The 19,558-nt window shown below is 36.1% G+C and overlaps 1 protein-coding gene and 1 long non-coding RNA gene across 2 annotated transcripts; one reads left to right on the top strand and one right to left on the bottom strand.

Annotated features, from left to right (window-relative positions):
* Positions 1–2,958: 2,958 nt before the first annotated feature.
* LOC136222489 (uncharacterized) lies at positions 2,959–14,516 on the bottom strand. The gene is made up of 2 exons (XM_066010267.1): positions 14,409–14,516; positions 2,959–4,333 (listed from the first exon to the last, which is right to left on the bottom strand). Exon 2 carries the CDS (start codon positions 4,149–4,151, stop codon positions 3,168–3,170), a length of 984 nt encoding a protein of 327 aa, XP_065866339.1. The 5' UTR covers positions 4,152–4,333; positions 14,409–14,516; the 3' UTR covers positions 2,959–3,167.
* LOC136222483 (uncharacterized) lies at positions 5,895–7,457 on the top strand. The gene is made up of 2 exons (XR_010685661.1): positions 5,895–6,231; positions 6,367–7,457. It is a non-coding gene; the product is annotated as an uncharacterized lncRNA (long non-coding RNA).
* Positions 14,517–19,558: the final 5,042 nt, after the last annotated feature.

The following is a 19,558-nucleotide window of genomic DNA, read 5'->3' as shown; positions in this document are numbered from 1 at the left end:
GTCCGGCTGTGCTAAGCTCGACGGTGTGGCAACATCCTTCAGCAGGTTTTCTAAAACTGAATGTGGATGGTGCTTCATTTGCGGACAAGAATGTGGCTGGGTTTGGGTGTATCGTTCGGGACGAGTTGGGCCGGTTTATTGCGGCTAAAAATGGTATATTGCAGAATTATAAGGATGCATCGTTCATTGAAGCGCTATCGGTCCGTGAAGCTCTCAGTTGGATCAAAGATCGTGGATGGAAGGATGTTATCATTGAATCAGATTCTTTGATCTTGGTACAGTCTATGGCCCGCCCGTTAGAGGTTTCATCTCCTTTTAACGCCTTAGCCAATGATTGTCATTTTTCATTGAACGAGTTTTTTAATTTCTCTATTCGATTTGTCTGTCGTTCTGCAAATTCTGTTGCTCATTTGTTAGCTAGAAGTAGTATTGTACATTTACATCGGGGTGAGTGGTTTTCTGTACCCCCTGATTTTATTTGTAATATGCTTCTTCTTGATTCTTAATATATGCTTCATTGGTTGTCAAAGAAAAAAGATATATATGAGGCCCTATTTTTTGGGGGGACCTATGCGGTGGCCTTGGCTGCCTTAAAGGCAAGCCAATCCTGAATGTAAAAGTACTTGAATTTGTTTTATAACTAAATTAAGAGTTGTATTTAACAACTTTTGAGTATGAGGAGTGAAAATAAGGCAACATCAAGTAAACAAATTATTCATGGGTCAATTACGGAAAAATCAGAAAAATGCACAATTTTACACTTCTTTTATGCTTGTTAAAATGATTCCAACAATGTCAAATAAACAGTTTTTATATGAATAGATACATCCTTTAAAAAGGTATGAATCACATTTTGATAAATAATAATGAAAAACATAAATTTTTGATATTTTAAATTAAAAATATCATATGATGAAGAATATACTTAATTATAAAAAAAAGTTCAAACATGATTTTCTTTGTAATTTCCTTATATTCTATTCATTTTTTTATAATAATAATAATAATACGTATAATTATAGAAATAATAATAATAATAATAATAATAATAAAAGATAATGTGTAATAATAATAATAATAATAATAATAATAATAATAATAATAAAGAAGATAATGTGTAATAATAATAATAATAATATATTAATGATGTGTATAATTATATATATTATTCATATTTTGTTAAATAAAGGTGGAAAGTTAGTTAGAGGCTTAGAGAGACTAGACATCCTAACTATATCGGCATCCCTACAAGTTCTAGATGATTCAATTGCTCTACATACTTCAAATTATCACTAATAGACGAATTATAGAAATCACAAGTTGAGTTTCACTAGTTAAAGCCTTCAGTCAAAACATAAACTTTGTTAAAGTGTTAGTCGTCTCATTCCTTTTCTTATAAACGTTAGAAGCCACAACATGCATGTCGGAAATATACCTTAAACAGAGCAAACAATCTTGCCTTAGCGCTTATGAGCATGGTCTTTCATTCAGTTTCTATGATGAATTCAGTTACACCTTAGCGGTTGATTTGATCGAACGAGCCAAAATCCAAATTCCCGACGAAGTTTCATCCTTAGAAACCATCACAAACATAATTTCAATATTTCAGTCATTTTATTTTGAGAAGATATCACTTCATATCTCAACAGAATATTTTTATTGATTTTCTCAAATTTTTCTGGTTTTTTTCTAAAGCTTTATAGGCCTTTCGAATTATGATGTTAATCGAACTTCCCCTATCGACAAAAACCTGCCTTACTTTGAACTCTTCCAATAAAATCTTGATGACCAAGGCATCATTATGTGCTTGTCAAACAAAATTGTCGAAAGGAAACTTAGACTTGGATTCGGTAATTCTCTCTATCTTGAAGTGATAGTGGGGCCCAAGGAAGATCATTTGGCGAAAAGAAGAAGAGTGCAGAAAGATTAAGAGAGAATTACCGAATCCAAGTCTAAGTTTTCTTTCGATAATTTTGTTTGACAAGCACATAATGATGCCTTGGTCATCAAGATTTTGTTGGAAGAGTTCAAAGTAAGGCGACTTTTTGTTGATACGGGAAGTTCGGTTAACATCATAACTCGAAAGGCCTATAAAGCTTTAGCAAAAAAACCAGAAAGATTTGAGAAAATCAATAAAAATATTTTGTGGAGATATGAAGTGATATCTTCTCAAAATAAAATGGCTGAAATATTGAAATTACGTTCGTGATGGTTTCTAAGGATGAAACTTCGTCGGAAATTTGGATTTTGGCTCGTTCGATCAAATCAACCGCTAAGGTGCAACTGAATTCATCACAGAAACGGGACGAAAGACCATGCTCATAAGCACTAAGGCAAGATTGTTTGCTCTGTTTATGGTATATTTGAGACATGCATGTTGTGTCTTCTAACGTTTATAAGAAGAGGAACGAGACGACTAGCACTTTAACAAAGTCTATGTTTTGACTGAAGGCTTTAACTAGTGAAACTCAACTTGTGATTTCTATAATTCTTCTATTAGTGATAATTTCAAGTACGTAGAGCAATTAAATTCATCTAGATCTTTTAAGGATGCCAATATAGATAGGATGTCCAGTCTCTCTAAGTCTCTAACTAACTTTCCACCTTTATTTAAAAAACATGAATAATACATAATAATTATACACATCATTAATATATTATAATAATTATTATTACACATTGTTTTCATTATTATTATTATTATTATTATTATTATTATTATTATTATTATTATTATTATTTCTATAATTATACGCTTTATCATTATTATTATAATAATTATAATTATAAGAAATGAATAGAATATAAGGAAATTACAAAGAAAATCATGTTTGAACTTTTTTTTATAATTAAGTATATTCTTCATCACATGGTATTTTTAATTTAAAATATCAAAAAATCATATTTTTAATTATTATTTATCAAAATGTGGTTCATCCCTTTTCAAAGATGTATCTATTCATATAAAAATTGTTTATTTGACATTGTTAGAATCATTTTAACAAGCATAAGACACATGTAAAATTGTGCATTTTTCAGATTTTTCCGTAATTGTCCCATGAGTAATTTGTTTACTTGACGTTGCCTCATTTTCACTCTCCATATTCAAAAGTTGTTAGATACAACTCTTAATTTTTTTTTTTTTGGATCAATAAATCGAACTTGGATTATAAACGACGATCAACATCAATACAAGCCGACAAACACACCGGATAACCGGATCTAAAAAACTGAGGACCAACCAAACTAGATCCCCATTTTGCAAGCTCATCGGCGGCTATATTCATAGCACGACCCTCAAAAATAAAATTCGACTCAAAAAATGAACTCGCAATAGAACGAATCGAATTAACAACAACATCCATATAGCTAACATCCCTAGCCGCCAAAATCGCCTCAACAGCCACCTCACAATCCGACGAAACAACAATCCTCTCGATACCACAATGACTCGCAAACACCAACCCATTTAGTATCGCAAGTAGCTCCGCATGTAATGCCGACCAGCACCGTCCCAACGGACACGTACCACACATCAACACATCACCTCTAAAATCCCTCACCAAAAATCCCGCAAAGCCCCAACCGCCATCCGCAAAAAACGCAGCATCACAATTAAGCTTAATAATCGAATCAACCGGCGCCAACCATAATACCATTCCCTCCCGCCTTTGCCTCCTTTGTTCACCTCCCCGATCCGCCACCTCAACCACAACATTATCCACACCCGCCATAAACGCCCTATCCTCAAGGGGTCGCTCACCATGATTGACACGGTTATGATCGAACCAAAGCATCCACAAAATAGCACAAAACCGAGAAAAATCCACCATCGAAACAGCATTACAAACAGCCTCAATCCAGTCCAAACACGATTCACCATCAATTTTATAAATTTTGACAGAAAAACCATCCAATTTCCATCTTCTCCTAGAGAACATACAATATTTCATTAAATGAATTAATGAAACACAATTCAGTCCACAAAAAATACACAAACCTGAAACCGGAAGCTTCATCCGAATAAGATTCTCCGCACAAGGCAAAAACTTCTTACAACATGACCATACCAAATGAATAACCTTCAGCGGCAAATTTAACTTCCATAAATGCTTCCATAAACGACGGGGACCCTTCGACCCACCGGGCATACCACAGAAAACCGCATTCCTAGCAAGAGTTACTTGATAACCCGATTTAACTGTATACTGACCATCACGAGAAGAAGGCCAAAAGAATTTATCAGTAGCAAAAGCCCGAAGTGGAAGACTCAAAATGGCTTCGGCATCCTCCTTATAAAAACAATTATTCACTGCCGCCGAATTCCACAACCCTGACCCAGGAATAATCAAAGAACTCACCAACTCCGAAGATGGAGAATTTCTACATCCGATACAACTCTTAATTTAATTATAAAACAAATTCAAGTACTTTTTAATTATCTTCGTTACTCCAAAGTAAATGAATAATAAATAATAATTATATACATTATTATTATATGCATTACACATGAAAAATGTGGTTTCATTTTCACTCTTTTTAATTAGCTTATAAATAAATGGATGGATTTCCAAACTCTCCACACTCTAAAATTGTAAGGTACAACTCCTAATTTATTTATAAAAAATATTCAAATTCTTTTACATATCTATCAATTTTAGTACTATTTGTTGTGTTATATATATATATATATATATATATATATATATATATATATATATATATATATATATGCATTAAGCCTACATAATGAGCAATCAAAGATGGCCATTTGAACGTGATGGAACACTTCGATCGATAGGAAAGTGTTTAACCACTAGTGCAAGTACTCAAGGATCATACATAATTATTCACGATTGCAAACACTACTCTAAGTTTAAGTTTTCTTTCAACAATTTTGTTTGACAAGCACATAATGATGCCCTAGTCATCAAGATTTTGTTGGAAGAATTCAAAGTAAGGCGAGTTTTTGTTGATACGGGAAGTTCGGTTAACATCATAACCTGAAAGGCCTATAAAGCTTTAGAAAAAAAACCAGAAATTTTGAGAAAATCAATAAAAATATTCTGTGGAGATATGAAGTGATATCTTCTCAAAATAAAATGGCTGAAATATTGAAATTACGTTCGTGATGGTTTCTAAGGATGAAACTTCGTCGGGAATTTGGCTTTTGGCTCGTTCGATCAAATCAACCGCTAAGGTGCAACTGAATTCATCATAGTAACGAGACGAAAGACCATGCTCATAAGCGCTAAGGCAAGATTGTTTGCTCTGTTTATGGTATATTTCAGACATGTATGTTGTGTCTTCTAACATTTATAAGAAGAGGAACGAGATGACTAACACTTTAACAAAGTCTATGTTTTGACTTAAGGCTTTAAGTGGTGAAACTCAACTTGTGATTTCTATAATTCTTCTATTAGTGATGATTTCAAGTACGTAGAGCAATTGAATTCATCTAGATCTTTTAGGGATGCCAATATAGATAGGATGTCCAGTCTCTCTAAACCTCTAACTAACTTTCCACTTTTATTTAAAAAATATGAATAATACATAATAATTATACAGATTATTAATATATTATTATTATTACACATTATCTTTATTATTATTATTATTGTTATAATCACCCATTATCTTTATTTTTATTATTATTATTATTTCTATAATTATACGCATTATTATTATTATTACAAGAAATGAATATAATATAAGGAAATTACAAAGAAAAACATGTTTGAACTTTTTTTTATAATTAAGTATATTCTTCATCACATGGTATTTTTAATTTAAAATATAAAAAATTCATGTTTTTAATTATTATTTATCAAAATGTGATTCATCCTTTTCAAGGATGTATCTATTCATATAAAAATTGTTTATTTGACATTGTTGGAATCATTTTAACAAGCATAAGAGACGTGTAAAATTGTGCATTTTTTCTGATTTTTCCGTAACTGTCCCACGAATAATTTGTTTACTCGATGTTGCCTTATTTTCGCTCTCCATGCTCAAAAGTTGTTAGATACAACTCTTAATTTAGTTATAAAACAAATTCAAGTACTTTTTAATTATCTTCGTTACTCCAAAGTAAATGAATAATAAATAATAATTATATACATTATTATTATATGCATTACACATGAAAATGTGGTTTCATTTTCACTCTTTTTAATTAGCTTATAAATAAATGGATGGATGTCCAAACTCTCTGCACTCTAAAATTGTAAGGTACAACTCCTAATTTATTTATAAAAAATATTCAAATTCTTTTACATATCTATCCATTTTAGTACTATTTGTTGTGTTATATATATATGTTTATTATTTTTACTAATTAAGTAAAGAATTGTCACGTATTTGCAGGTACTTGCAGGTGAAAAAGAACAATGGAAGGAAATATGAAGCTATGGATTCTGATAATAACATGCTTTTGGTGGAATTCCAACTCTTATTCGACGTTTAAAACAGTTTTAAGTACCGTGGTTGATGAAAAGTTGGGAGCATATGAAACTAACACCTTGATAAGTGGTCCAAATGGACATTGTATGGATGTAGCAGATGGCAATTATACTAATGGAAATCGTATAATCATATGGACTTGTCATTCAAGGAGTAATCAAATATGGACATTTGAACGTGATGGAACACTTCGATCGAATGGAAAATGTTTAACCACTAGTGCAAGTACTCAAGGATCATACATAATGATTCACGATTGCAACACTACTCTCCCAAATACAACCATTTGGCAGTTAAGAGATGATAATGTAATTGTGAATCCACCAAGTGGGCGAGTTTTAACTGCAATTTCAGGAAGGTCTGGAACAACACTCACTCTCGAGACTAACATATATTCTTCCTTCCAGACGTGGCGTGCCAGCAATGATACGACACAAAGTTTGGTATCCATAATTGGATTTAATGCTTTATGCTTGCATGAAACAGATAATGCAGTTTGGATGGCAATATGTGAAAGCGGAAACCTAAGACAACAATGGCTTCTCTATCAAGACGGAACCATAAGGACTCAGCGGCGGCAAAACAGGTGTCTCAGTATTGATAATCTTATCAATAAAAGAGTTGTTATTCTGACTTGTGGGGTTGAACCGTCTAACGAACGTTGGACGATATTGACTGAAAATGGCACCATTTACAATCAAGCAAGCAATTTATTTTTGGATCTGAGTGAAGTTATAGTTTATCCTCCTACTGGAAATCGTAATCAGAAGTGGGAAATATTGCCAGTTTCTAATTAATTAATATTTAGCGATGTTTTATCTCTTTGTTCGATTTGTGTGTTTTTTTGGCGTTCAGCCTTTCTGTTGTCACCAAAAAAAAATTATGAAGTTGTTATTCCGGTATGTATTTGATTCTTTACCAACCTTATGTGGTTACTCTATGTAAAAGTGCACGAGTGCATTTATAATATAAATAAAATAAGAAAGTTTTTTTTATATAGTTTATGCAATTTCTTAGTTTGAGGGTTGTTGGACATCATTTAGATAGATACTCTTTCAATTAAAGTTTTTTAGAGTGATTAATTGATTACATTTTACGCAAGTTTAATGGGCTAACTGAATATTTTATGCAAGTTGAGAGGGCTGTCATGATACTTTAAAAGTTTAGGGGGTCAATCGAACTTTTTGGACAAATTCAGAGGGCAGATGATATATTAAGCCTTAATTTAAATACACCTATTGTACAAGTGATGGATTTGTTTTAGGCGAAAAGCATTTTGAGGTCCTAATCTTTCACTTTTGGTGTATTAAGCCAATCTTTTATTTGGACACGTTAAGAGCTTGATATTTTATTTTCTATCATATTAATCCTCTGATAACTATAAAAGTTAGTTTTTGAAATAAAACTCGATTAATAAATCGTTATTCATTTCAACACCGTTAGAAATTTTTATTTTTAACAGTTCGAAACAATTTTTAATATGTATAATGTGGTTATAAGAAAACTATAAAAACCTTCGATCTGTAAAAAATATAATTTCAAACACTTATGAAATTAATAACAGTTTTTTAAGTGTATTAGATATTCACAACTAACCAATTTGACAAGTAATGACTTAATGTGACAGAAAATAAAAGATCAGGGTTCAATGTGTCCAAATAGAAGATGAATTAAAAACTATAATTGAGTTTTAAAATGCATTAAAGGATAAGGTGCAAAAATACCCCTAACGTTTACAACCAAGAGCAATTTTACCCTTAACATCTAAAATAGTGCCATTTTACCCCTAACGTTGGTATCCAAGAGCAATTTTACCCCTAACATTGTCAAGTTGGGCCAATTTGAGAAATAATTCATCGAACTGTCTTATCTGTCATGAATCTTTTCATCTACACTTCACATGTGGAGCATTTTATTACTCATTAGTAACAAAAAATTAACATATGATTAGACGTGAACAAAATTTAAAAAAAATTAAAAAATATATTGTCTTTTGTATGAGTTGGACACAAAAATTTCAAAAAAAATTCATTGCATTTATAAATTTTAATATCCAATTCTATTATTGAATCACATAAAATATGAAATCTTTTTTTTTTTTTGACAAACTGATATACAATTGGTACAGAATAAGGAACAAAATATGTGTTTTATAATAATGTCTGAAATTGACCAAACTTGCTAATGTTAGAGGTAAAATTGTTCTTAGCTGCCAACGTTATAGGTAAAATTGCACTATTTTAAACGTTAGAGGTAAAATTACTCCTGAGTGACTTTAATATTTCTTTGGCACTGTATTGTTTTACAATACTCTTTGCTATGATCCACTTCGGTTTGGATTTTATTCGCCAGTCCTCACAGAAAACCAGAAGGCCAGAAGAAAGATCTGGGTATTTTTTTTAATGATTTTAATTTTCTTTTTTCTTTTTTTTGTTTTTGTTTTTTTTTTATTTTTTTTAATTCGGACAATTTTTCCCCTTGCCACGTCATCAGATTTAACACTGTTAACCCATTTTCCGTTTTTCGGGTAACGCGTATATCACGGTCCTTTTTTTTGGTAAAAACAAACCACAGGGGTTTTTTTGGAAATCGATGAAACCACAGGGGTTTTTTTTGGAATTTACCCAATAAATTATTATTCTCGTTATATTATTTTAACATCTGTAAAAAGTGGTATTAGAAATAAGTCGATTCGGTTGATCCAGACTTGTCTGTTTATGGGTCAATTATTCAGGACTGTAAGTTTTTGTTAAGTAGTCGATACGATTATAAAGTGTCTTTCTCTCCACGCCTAGCGAACAGGGGCACTCATGTTATTGCACGACATGCCCTGTCCAATGCTAGCGAGTTTGTTTCTTTTTTTGCTCCGGTTTAATTGCAGGAGACTATTATTGCTGATTCGGTTTAAAGAATGAATATCATCTTTGTTTCAAAAAAAAAATAAATCGATGAAGTCGTTATTAAACATTCTACTTTTCTCCAAATAATAAAAATCTAATAAAAAATTATTCCTCTTTATAGCGCTGACCAACTCAACACATTTAATTGTCCTACTTTTCAATGGCGAAAATTATAAATTTGGAAGCATCAAATTCGTAACACTATTACATATACTTCAAATTTGTTAGATATTGTTGAACAAAGAATTCCATAAATTTTTACATCAATAGTTAGAATCAACAACATTAGATCTAGCCATTAACAAACATTTTCTAGTATTTTTTTTTAGAGCAATTTGGGTGGAAATTTTTTGGCCGAACATGAGATAAATCTTCCTAGAGCATTGATTTTTGCGTTCAGTTTCTGCACATCAATAAGCTTCTTGGATGGCTTCATTTTAATTATTACCTGAATTTTGTCGGGGTTAGCTTTGATGCCTCTATGTGAAATCATGAATCCTAAGAATTTTCAGAATCTACCTGTGCATTTCTCTGGATTAAGCTTCAGGTTGCACATCTTGAGGGTGTTGAAGACCAAGTGAAGGGCTTTAGAATTCTCCTCTTCCATTCGGCTTCTGATGATCATGTCGTCGATGCACACCTCTATCTTGTCTCCAATGGGGTCTTTAAAAATTTCGTTTACCATCCTTTGGAACGTTGCTCCTACACTCTTTAGACCAAAGGGAAGTACATTATAACAGTACGTACCTTCATGGGTGATGAAGCTAGTTTTTCCCTTATCTTCAGGATTCATGGGGATCTAATGATATCTTTGGCCCGCATCTCATAAGGAGTAACTTTCATATCCAGCCATGGAATCAATAAGTGTATAAATATATGGTAAGGGTTTTGAATCCTTCGGAGTGGATTTGTTCAGGTCGGTAAAATATACTCAGAGCCTCCACACCCTATTAGCTTTTATGACTAGTACTACGTTGGCTCTCCACTTGGGGTATTGGACTAGCTCGATGTGGCCATAGTCCAGCAGATTTTTTACCTCCCTACTAAATTTTTGTCGCCCTGGCCCATGGTTTCTCCTTTACTGGCAAATACCTCTATAGATTAACTACACTGAGAGATCGCATCATGAGTTTCGTTGAGATGCTTATGATGTCTGTTCGACACCAAAAAAAGGCGTCGATGTTATCCTTCAGACATTTAGTAATGTTTGCCTTGATGGGTTTGGCCAATTCTTCGACCATTTGGATTGGTTTGCCTTCAGCCAACCATAACATCTCTAGGATTGGTTTCCTCCTCATGCTTATCATCGACTTGTGGCTTCATATTTCAGGATGCCATGTAAGTTTGATGTGCCACCAGTTAGTTTCCTTGGGTGATGGCCATGCATTTTTCAGTTGGGATCTATCATGCCAAATGCCTGATTGATAAGGCCCCAGCTGAACTAGATAAAATAGGCCTTTCCACTATAGTATTATAAAGGGGGAGTGGTGTTTATTATGAGGAACTCTGCATCGCTCTTCCACTTGGATCTGGAATCCCTAATTCCTATGTCCAAATCAATATTGCCTAAAAGTGGTATGGTGTGCCCACTAACTCTTACTGTAGGAGTTGTGTTGGTGATTAATCTATCTGCCCTAATGCCTAGAATTTCTAAGACCTTGCAAGTAATGATGTTGACGGATCATGTATGTGTCTACAAAGACCCTTCAGACTTTCAAATATGCAATCAACATCTCTATTACCTGGGCATCATCATGCCACCCCTCTGGTTTATTTTTGATGTTGCTGAAGTAAAAATCAGATCGTTGCTCCTTTCTCTTTTCCAAAATAGTGATCTCTTGCCTTTTTCTCTTGGATTGCGATCCCTCCTGCAATTACATTGATTACCCCCTTGGGGTGCGACCTTCAATCTTTCTTTCTTGTCCTCTCTTTGACTCTTCCCTATATATTTTTTTTTAAAAACCGATCAAGTTTCCTACTTTCATCTTACTTTTCCAACTCTGTGATCAATTGCCTACAATCTTCAGTCTCATGGCCTTCACTTTTATGGAAGTGACAATACTTTCTATTACTTCGGCCTTTCTTCAATTTAGACAGATATCCAATTCTCATCTTGTTATCTTCCATCTAGAAGAGCATTTCCTTTCGGGGAGCATTAAAGGTGAAGGGAGGCTAGTCCCTCTGCTCCCGAGGTTTCTGCGGATTTCTATCTTTATGACCCTTTTCTTTCATTGGTTTATCGCCATTAGGTATGGGATCTTTTTTAACTAATGGGTTGTGCTCTCTTTATCAATTATGGAAGTCCCTAGGTCGGGAGGTGATGATACTTTACTGAAATGCTCGAGTTCAACAGTTGCTCGTCGTAGTGTCGATGGCTCCTCCAACGTTGAATTCTTTCACTTGGATGGCCAGGTATGAGCACCCATTCCTTAAAGACGTTGTTTGGCGAGTCCCTTCCAGTGCACACTTTATTTTATTTATTATCCCTTTTTATAATGTTTTAAGGCTAATTCGATATGTCAGAGTCGCCATCTGGGAGTAATATCCGGCAACATAAAAAATTAGAAAATATATAGGCTCACACTATGTCATCTCTTCGGAGTTAGGTTCGTGAATTAAACATTAAGAGTTTGATTAATAAAATCATAGACTTGTCTGTTGTTAAATACCAAATATTTCTAAGTCATTTCCAGTTTATACACCACACAAATTACGGAAAGCAATAAATAGATTCGGAATTATAAATTACATTCCAATTTAATATCCAAATCATATACATTTGATCTAGCCCTAAACAAATCTATTAAACTTACAAATAAATAAGTTTTAGCCTCGGGGACATTAGTAAATAAATTAAAACTATAAATATAACTCTAATCCTAAAAATAAAGGCTTTGATAATTATTCTAATCTAATGAAATTAATATTTTAATGAGAATAATAAGTATAACCCGAACCCAGAATATTTAAAGGATTTCTAAGAAAAATAGCATGTGATTAACGGAAACTAAAACACATAAACACCTTAAGGAGGCTTTTAAACCCTTCAGAAAGTTACTTCTGAGCTTTGGTCCAGCGTTGACATAGAGGTAGACCCCGACAAAGGAGATCCGGTAGCCGAAACCTGTGAATAATGAATTGATTCCTTGTCATGTGCCAGTAATTATTTGGAGTGTGGAACCCCGAACAAAATCATGATTGTTGTAGAAAAAATCGTGCAAAAGTGATGAATCCCTAATTTCTATGTCCAGATGAATACTGTCTAAAAGAGGTATGATGTACCCACTAACTCCAACGATAGGAGTTGTGTTGGTGATTAATATATCCGCCCTAATGCCCATACTTTCAAAGACATTGCGAGTAATGATGTTGACGGACATGTTTGTCTCTACAAAGACCCTTCAGACTTTGAAAGCATCTCTATTACCCGGGCATCATCATGCCACCCCTCTGGTTTATTTTTTTTTATATTGCCGAAGTAAAAATCAGATCGCTGCTCCTTTCTCTTTTTGAAAGTAGCGATCTCTTTTCTTTTTCTTTTGGATTGCAGTCCTCCGGAAATTACATTGATTACCCCCTTGGGGTACGGCCTTTAGTCTTTCTCTCCTATTCTCTCTTTGACTCTTCCCCATATTTGTTTTAAAACTGATCAAGTTTCCCACTTTCATCTAGCTTTTCCAGCTCTGTGATCAATTGCCTATAATCTTTAGCCTCATGGCCTTCACTTTTATGGAAGTAGCGGTACTTCCCATTACTTCAGCCTTTCTTCAATTTAGACGGATATTCAATTCTCATCTTGTTATCTTCCATCTAGAAGAGCATTTCCTTTCGGGGAGCATTAAAGGTGATGGGAGGTCAGTCCCTCTGATCCCGAGGTTTATGCAGTTTCTATCTTTATGATCATTTTCTTTCAATGGTTTATCGCCATTACGTTTGGGATCTTTTTTAACTAATGGGTTCAGCTTGTGCTCGTCCCATCTGGTGTAGCTTCTTGCTCTCTTCATCAACTCATGGAAGTCCTTAGGTCGGGAGGTGATGATACTTTGCTGAAATGCTCGACTTCAATAGTTGCTCGTCGTAGTGTTGATGGCTCCTCCAACGTTGAATTCTTTCACTCAGATGGCTAGGTGTGACCCCTGGTCCTTTATTGTGGAAAGCGTCCATTTTTGCGATACACTGTCACTTAACGTTTCTAAGGACGCCGCTTGATAGGTCCCTTTCGGTGCACATGTTATTTTATTTATTAGCCTTTTATCATGTTTTAAGGCTAATTAGATATGTCAAAGTCGCCACCCGGGATTAATATCCAGTAACATAAAAATTAGATAACATATGGGTTCACACTATGTCATCTCTTCAGAGTTAGGTTCGTGAATTAAACATTAAGGGTTTGATTAATAAATCATAGACCTGTCGTCCGTTAAAATACCAAATATTTCTAAGTCATTTTCAGTCTATACACATTCACCACACAGATTACGGAAAGTGATAAATAAATTCGGAATTATAAATTACATCCCAACTTAATATCCAAATTATATACATCTGATCTAGCCCTAAGCATATCTATTAAACTTGCAAAATAAATAAAACGTTAGTCGTGAGACATTGGGACCCATCTTCGGAATTACACTATACGACGTCGGACTCGATAAAATAAGAGTCAAATAATTCCTAAGGAACTAACATATCAAAATGGCATCAGAACCGTGATCTATATCTACCTATCTCTGGTGGGTTAATTTTATTCCTAAACTACCATTTATCCCATGATTAATTATATATTACATCTAAGGCATTTTTAAAGTCTATTCTAACCTATTGGAATTAATAAATTAATTAAAACTATAAATATAACTTTAATCCTACAAATAAAGGCTTTGATAATTTTTCTAATCTAACAAAATTAATATTTTAATGAAAATAATAACTATAACCCAAACCCAGAACATTTAAAGGATTTCTAAGAAAAATAGAATTGCAATTAACGGAAACTAAAACACATAAACACCTTAAGGAGGCTTTTAAACCCGGTCAGAGAGTTACCTTCCGAGCTTTGGCCCAGCGTTGATGTAGAGGTAGACTCTGACGAATGTCTCGAACGAGGTCTGGTATCCGAAACCCGCGAACAATGAACTGACTCCTTATCCCGTGTCAATAATTATTTAGAGGATGGAATCCCGAACAAAATAATGATTTTTCACCGAGTTTCACTCACTTTCGCTCTCTTTCAAGTCCTTCACTCACTTGCCTTTGCTCTCTCCACTCTCCCATTTCAACCCACCTACCTTTCTTTTTCTTTTCCTAATTTAAAGGGACTGATCGCTACAAAAATCCGGCCACCCAGGCTCTCCCTAATTTCAGCCTCCTTTATTAGCAGCCTTCTTCTTCTTTCTCTTTTACTAAAATGTCAACCCCTTAATTTCCACCATGATAAGGCTCATCCTCTCTCCTCCTTAATTCATTATTTTTTGTTTTTGTTTTATTATTTTATTTCATTTTCTCTTAATTATTTGTAATAATAATAATACTAATAATAAGTGATAATAAAATAATCATAGTAAAGTAATAATAATAGAGTAATGATGAGAATTATTATTTAGTAACCATAAATATACAAATTAAATATTGGAGCACTTTTGAATCATATACACAGTTAAATCAAGAAAATGTTTGTGTCTCAACGTTTGAATCTTTTGTCCTTCCACTATATTTACTTGAAGATAAGTAAAATTTTAAAGTTCGACAAAGTTTATAGGGACGTTTTATTCCTATCTTTTAGGATGATTTATGGTTTATTCTTTAACTAAATAATTAAATATATTGTTTAATTTCACGTATATTTCAATAAATCAATGAGAAGTAATAAAACATGTATTTTTAGTTAATTTTAGTTATTGTGAATCTTGTTTCGCTATAAATAAAATAAATAAATAAATCAAGTAATCTTGGGTTCAATGGTTGTATTTTACAAGCTTAAGGAACGGACACAAGATGCAAGAGATAGACGAAAAGCACAGAAACAACACACCACATGCAATGTGAAAGGAAGAAAATAATCGTCCAAAGTCACACACAACGTGTGAGAAGTCAACATGGCGTGTTGGTGTGAAGTGGACAAGATCGGCTGAATTTCGGGAGTCAATAAAGACAAATCAGCAAGATGTCCCCTGGTTAAATTGACCTTCACACAGCGTGTGGGATGCCTAGCCCAAGCTCAGCACTCGGCATGTGAGGAAAAATTTGTGCCATGGTCTGCCCAAGAGCAAGTCCACACGGCGTCTGACAATTCCACACGCCATGTGGAACTAATTTCAACATTTTTTGTGTGTGAACGATCAAAAGAGATGTAATTACGATTGCGCCTCAAGCTTGATTCTTGGCACCCAATTAGACATTCTGTATTTCTATAATAAAGCACCTTACATCTTGAGCTTGTTGTAATTCTTCCACCATCCCAACGAAGTTACGTTCCATTCTCGTTCCCCAAGCTCAAGAGTTCCACCCCCGAATCTAAAGTGACTACCTTGAGTCCGATTACTAGTTCTAATTGCTGATTCTTCTTCCTTTTTACCTTCTTAACTAGTTTGTACTCTTCCTATGTGCTATATTCGGTTATGAAAGAGAACCAAATCAACAAGTTTTCCTGATTTATCTTAAGGAATTAACACAATCAAACAATAGACAAAAATTGGTGATAACAAACTGATAACTTGCTGAATCCGATTTGATGATCTCCGCCGGAGTTACCTGCAAAACAGAACCGGAGACGGGATCTCCGGGAAAACTCTCCGACGATCTAGTCAGTTCTTTGTATGAAGGTTGGTAATAATAGCATTACGGGGAAAAATGTGAACGTACCTCTCCCCTTTGGCCTTATGGCTTTTTATAAGTGTTCTTAAGTAACTGCCGAGGGCGGTTACTCCTTCCAGGCCACGTTCCGAGGGCGGTTACTCCTTTTTAGGCCATGTCCCTTTCGTGGCTTTCGTGGCAACAAACGTGGTATCGTTTGTTCTGAGTGGGAGTTTTGATGCTCCATTTAGGAATTCAGGGCAGTTACTTACTTCACCCGCTTCCTTTATTCGGGCTCTATTCGGGTTCCATCCGATCCTAGACCATGGGTCTAAGTATGGGCTGGGCCCGTGTAATGAATTCGGCCCGGTTTGGCTTCGCGGGTCATCACATGCCTCCCCCTTAGTTTGGCAAGAGCCCTTTAGGGTCTTTTTATAGGGGACTCTTCGTTTTTGTCTGGATATTCAAAATTCAAAAATTGTGAATTTCCTTGTCCATCGTTTCTTTTCCGGCATCGTCGTTTCTTTTCCGGCATCAACCTCTTCGCGTTCATTCTTCTCTGTGTAGTCTTTCATATGTAAGTTTTCCTTTCCACAACTTGTACCTCGCTCGACTCTTTACTTCTGTTCATTTTTCTTCATCAATATGTCGAACCCTGACCTCGACTTCGCACCGTTCGACGAAAATTACGTCCACGAGGTATCTCATGAGGTCGATGAGATGGTTGATGAAGCTTCAACCAGCTCTCCTGGGTCTGATTCTCATCCCGCCGACTTCCTCCACCTAGCGAATACATCCGATGAGGGTTTAGGTTTTGACCCTAAAAAGTTGATTCCGCCACCTGTCCCAACCCCTCGTTTGCTACCGAAGAAGGACAGATCGGGAAGCCTAGTTTGTCAGGAGACAATTGATGACTTGCGGGAGCAGTATTCTTGGCTTCAAGGTCTCGAAGCCCTCATTCCTGGGGAGGATAGAGGACCGGGCGACTACCCAAAGGGGTATTTCACCATTTTCGTCGCCCAGATTATCTGCGGTTTCACGTATCCGCTGGCGGATGAGATTGCCTCCGTCCTTGGCGGTTACGGAATCGCACCTGGTCAATTGCATCCCAACGGATGGGCCGATTTAACTCTGGACAAATTTCTGGCGGATTGTCTGGAGGTTCCCTTCTCGCTCAAAATTTTCTCCAAGCTTCATCATTTCAAAAGTTCGGCGGGGTATTTCACTTTCATCCGTCAGAGCGGTTACTATGGTTTCGACGAGAAGCTGAACAAGATCCGCGAGTGGGACCGATCTTACTTCTTTATCAAGTTTAATGAAGGGAATCCAAACTTCCTTCGCTGCTGGGGCCGGTCCAATGTAAAGAGTTTGAACTTCGGTTACCCCAGTGAGGAAGAATCCGCTGTTATAAAGTTCTTGAAGAGTACACCTCCTTTCGTATGGACATATGATCAGGCCTTCCATATGCTAAGGAGCCGAGTAGCGATTGCCTACCGCGAGGGAGATCGCGTTGTCTATATCCGTTATCGCGTTTTTGTTCAAGGTATTTTTTTTTATTTCCAAGTTGATGATTTCTTTTAACCCTTTGCAGGGGTGATCCTTTATCTCAACTCGCTGCAGATCGGGAGGCGAAAGCCCTAGCGAGAAGGAAGAGGCGGATGGAGGGGACCACTTTCGTTGCAGGGGCGAATTCTCCTGGAGGGGCGATTACTTCTATTGAGGCGGCTTCTCCCGTAAGGGCCTCCGTTTCACAAGGTCCAGCTTCTTCTTCCGAGGACCTTCCCTTAACTAGGAAGCGGAAGCATAATGCGGATACAGAGTCTTCTCGTCCCAGAAAGAAAAACACCTCTGTGTCCCTCACTGTTGGCGGCACACCCGTATCCGCCCCGTCCAAAGGAAAGAGCAGTACTCCAATTCACGAGGTATCTCAATCCATTCCCCCCTTTTTTTATGTTGTTAACTTTTCCTCATAGTTATCTGTTGTTCTCCTGATCTTTCTCCTTATGCATTCGCAGCCGATTCCCGACATCAGCGGGTGGTGGACTAGGACCTTTGGTATGGCCGTGAGCTTTTCTTGTAAGGACATTGTCTCTTCCATATGCAATGTCCTTGGGCGGCTCCCCTCTGCTTCCCGTGTGCGAGAACAAGTACCGCTTCTTACTGCAATGGAGGGGATTGAGAAGCGTGCCATAGAGGTATATTGTTGTTTTTGGGGGTAGAGGCTTGTCATTCCCTTTCAAGGATCTTGTGTCCATAGTAATCGCATGTTTCTATTCGCCCTTTTTATTCACGAGCCGTCTTATATGCAGATTATCAATTTCGCGGAGGGCGCTCTCCAAAGGGATGCTGAACGAGCCAAAGAGTTGGAGAACCTTGGTACTGAATTGGCGACTCAAAAGTCGCTTTATGATGATGTCCAAGGGAAGGTAAAGGCTCTTGAAGGCGCTTGTCAGAAGGTTATGAGCGAGAAGGAGGAAGCTCTCAGATCCCTCCAGGCTAAGTCCGACGAGCTGCAAAAGGTCCTTGATGATCTAAATTCATCCAAGGAGGCTCTGGAGATGCAAAAGAAGAAAGCTGAGGAGATTCTAGCCGAAGATGGTGCTCGCATCTATTGGTATGGGGAGCGAATTCATGCCGCTTATGAGCATGGGCATCCAGATCGAGTACTTAGCCGCCCTAAGGTTCCCATCCCCGAAAAGGATCTAACTGAGAAGTGGGACAAGCTGGAAGCCGAGGATGCTGATATGGATGAGGTACTCTTCTTAGATTGGCAGAGTTTTCAGAACTCTCCAATTAGCTGCGAGATCCCTACTCAGAACGCGGAAAAAGAGGCACCACAAGACCTTTCTCAGCCTGAGCAAGAGGTACCGCCCTCTGAAGCGGTTACTGATTCGAGGGTTGAGGATTCGCTTGAAGCAAATCCGCCCACTGGAGGAGATGAGGGAGCCGCTGAAGGCGAGGAGGGCCATAGGGGTGAAGGAGAGGAAGCTGTAGCATAGTTTGATTTATATCTGGACTGTTGTATGTAACAAACTGCCCGTATATATATATTTTCTTTTGCTTGCCGCTTTACCTATACGTGCGATTGTTGTTTTATTCCTTATTGCCCTTTGTTTTCATACGTGACCCTTGCCTTTTGCCGACTCCATATTTGTATTTCCTCGTAGTTTAGTTTTGTTTCCGCTAGGGTGGCCAGACCCTTTTTGCAATTTTTTGAGTACTCGTTAATTCGCTTAATTTTATGCCTTATCTTATAATTTTTCTTTCGAAAATAATATAATCATAAGGTTAATCATAAGGTTTTGCGAGTGATGCGTAATCATGCATCCGCCTTTCTTTAAGAGGCAACACATTTATGTGTTTTTAAGTTTAACCATAAGGTTTTTGCGAGTGATGCGTAATCA

Source organism: Euphorbia lathyris, chromosome 1 (genome assembly GCF_963576675.1).
Source record: "Euphorbia lathyris chromosome 1, ddEupLath1.1, whole genome shotgun sequence".
Lineage (NCBI taxonomy): Eukaryota > Viridiplantae > Streptophyta > Magnoliopsida > Malpighiales > Euphorbiaceae > Euphorbia > Euphorbia lathyris.
The sequence above is the reverse complement of the archived record's forward strand: the minus strand, read 5'-3'. Positions and strand labels throughout refer to the sequence as shown.

What these genes read in the sequence shown, in the direction of transcription:
- LOC136222489 (XM_066010267.1), bottom strand. Translation starts at nt 4,151, where the DNA reads ATGCCCGGTGGGTCGAAGGGTCCCCGTCGTTTATGGAAGCATTTATGG.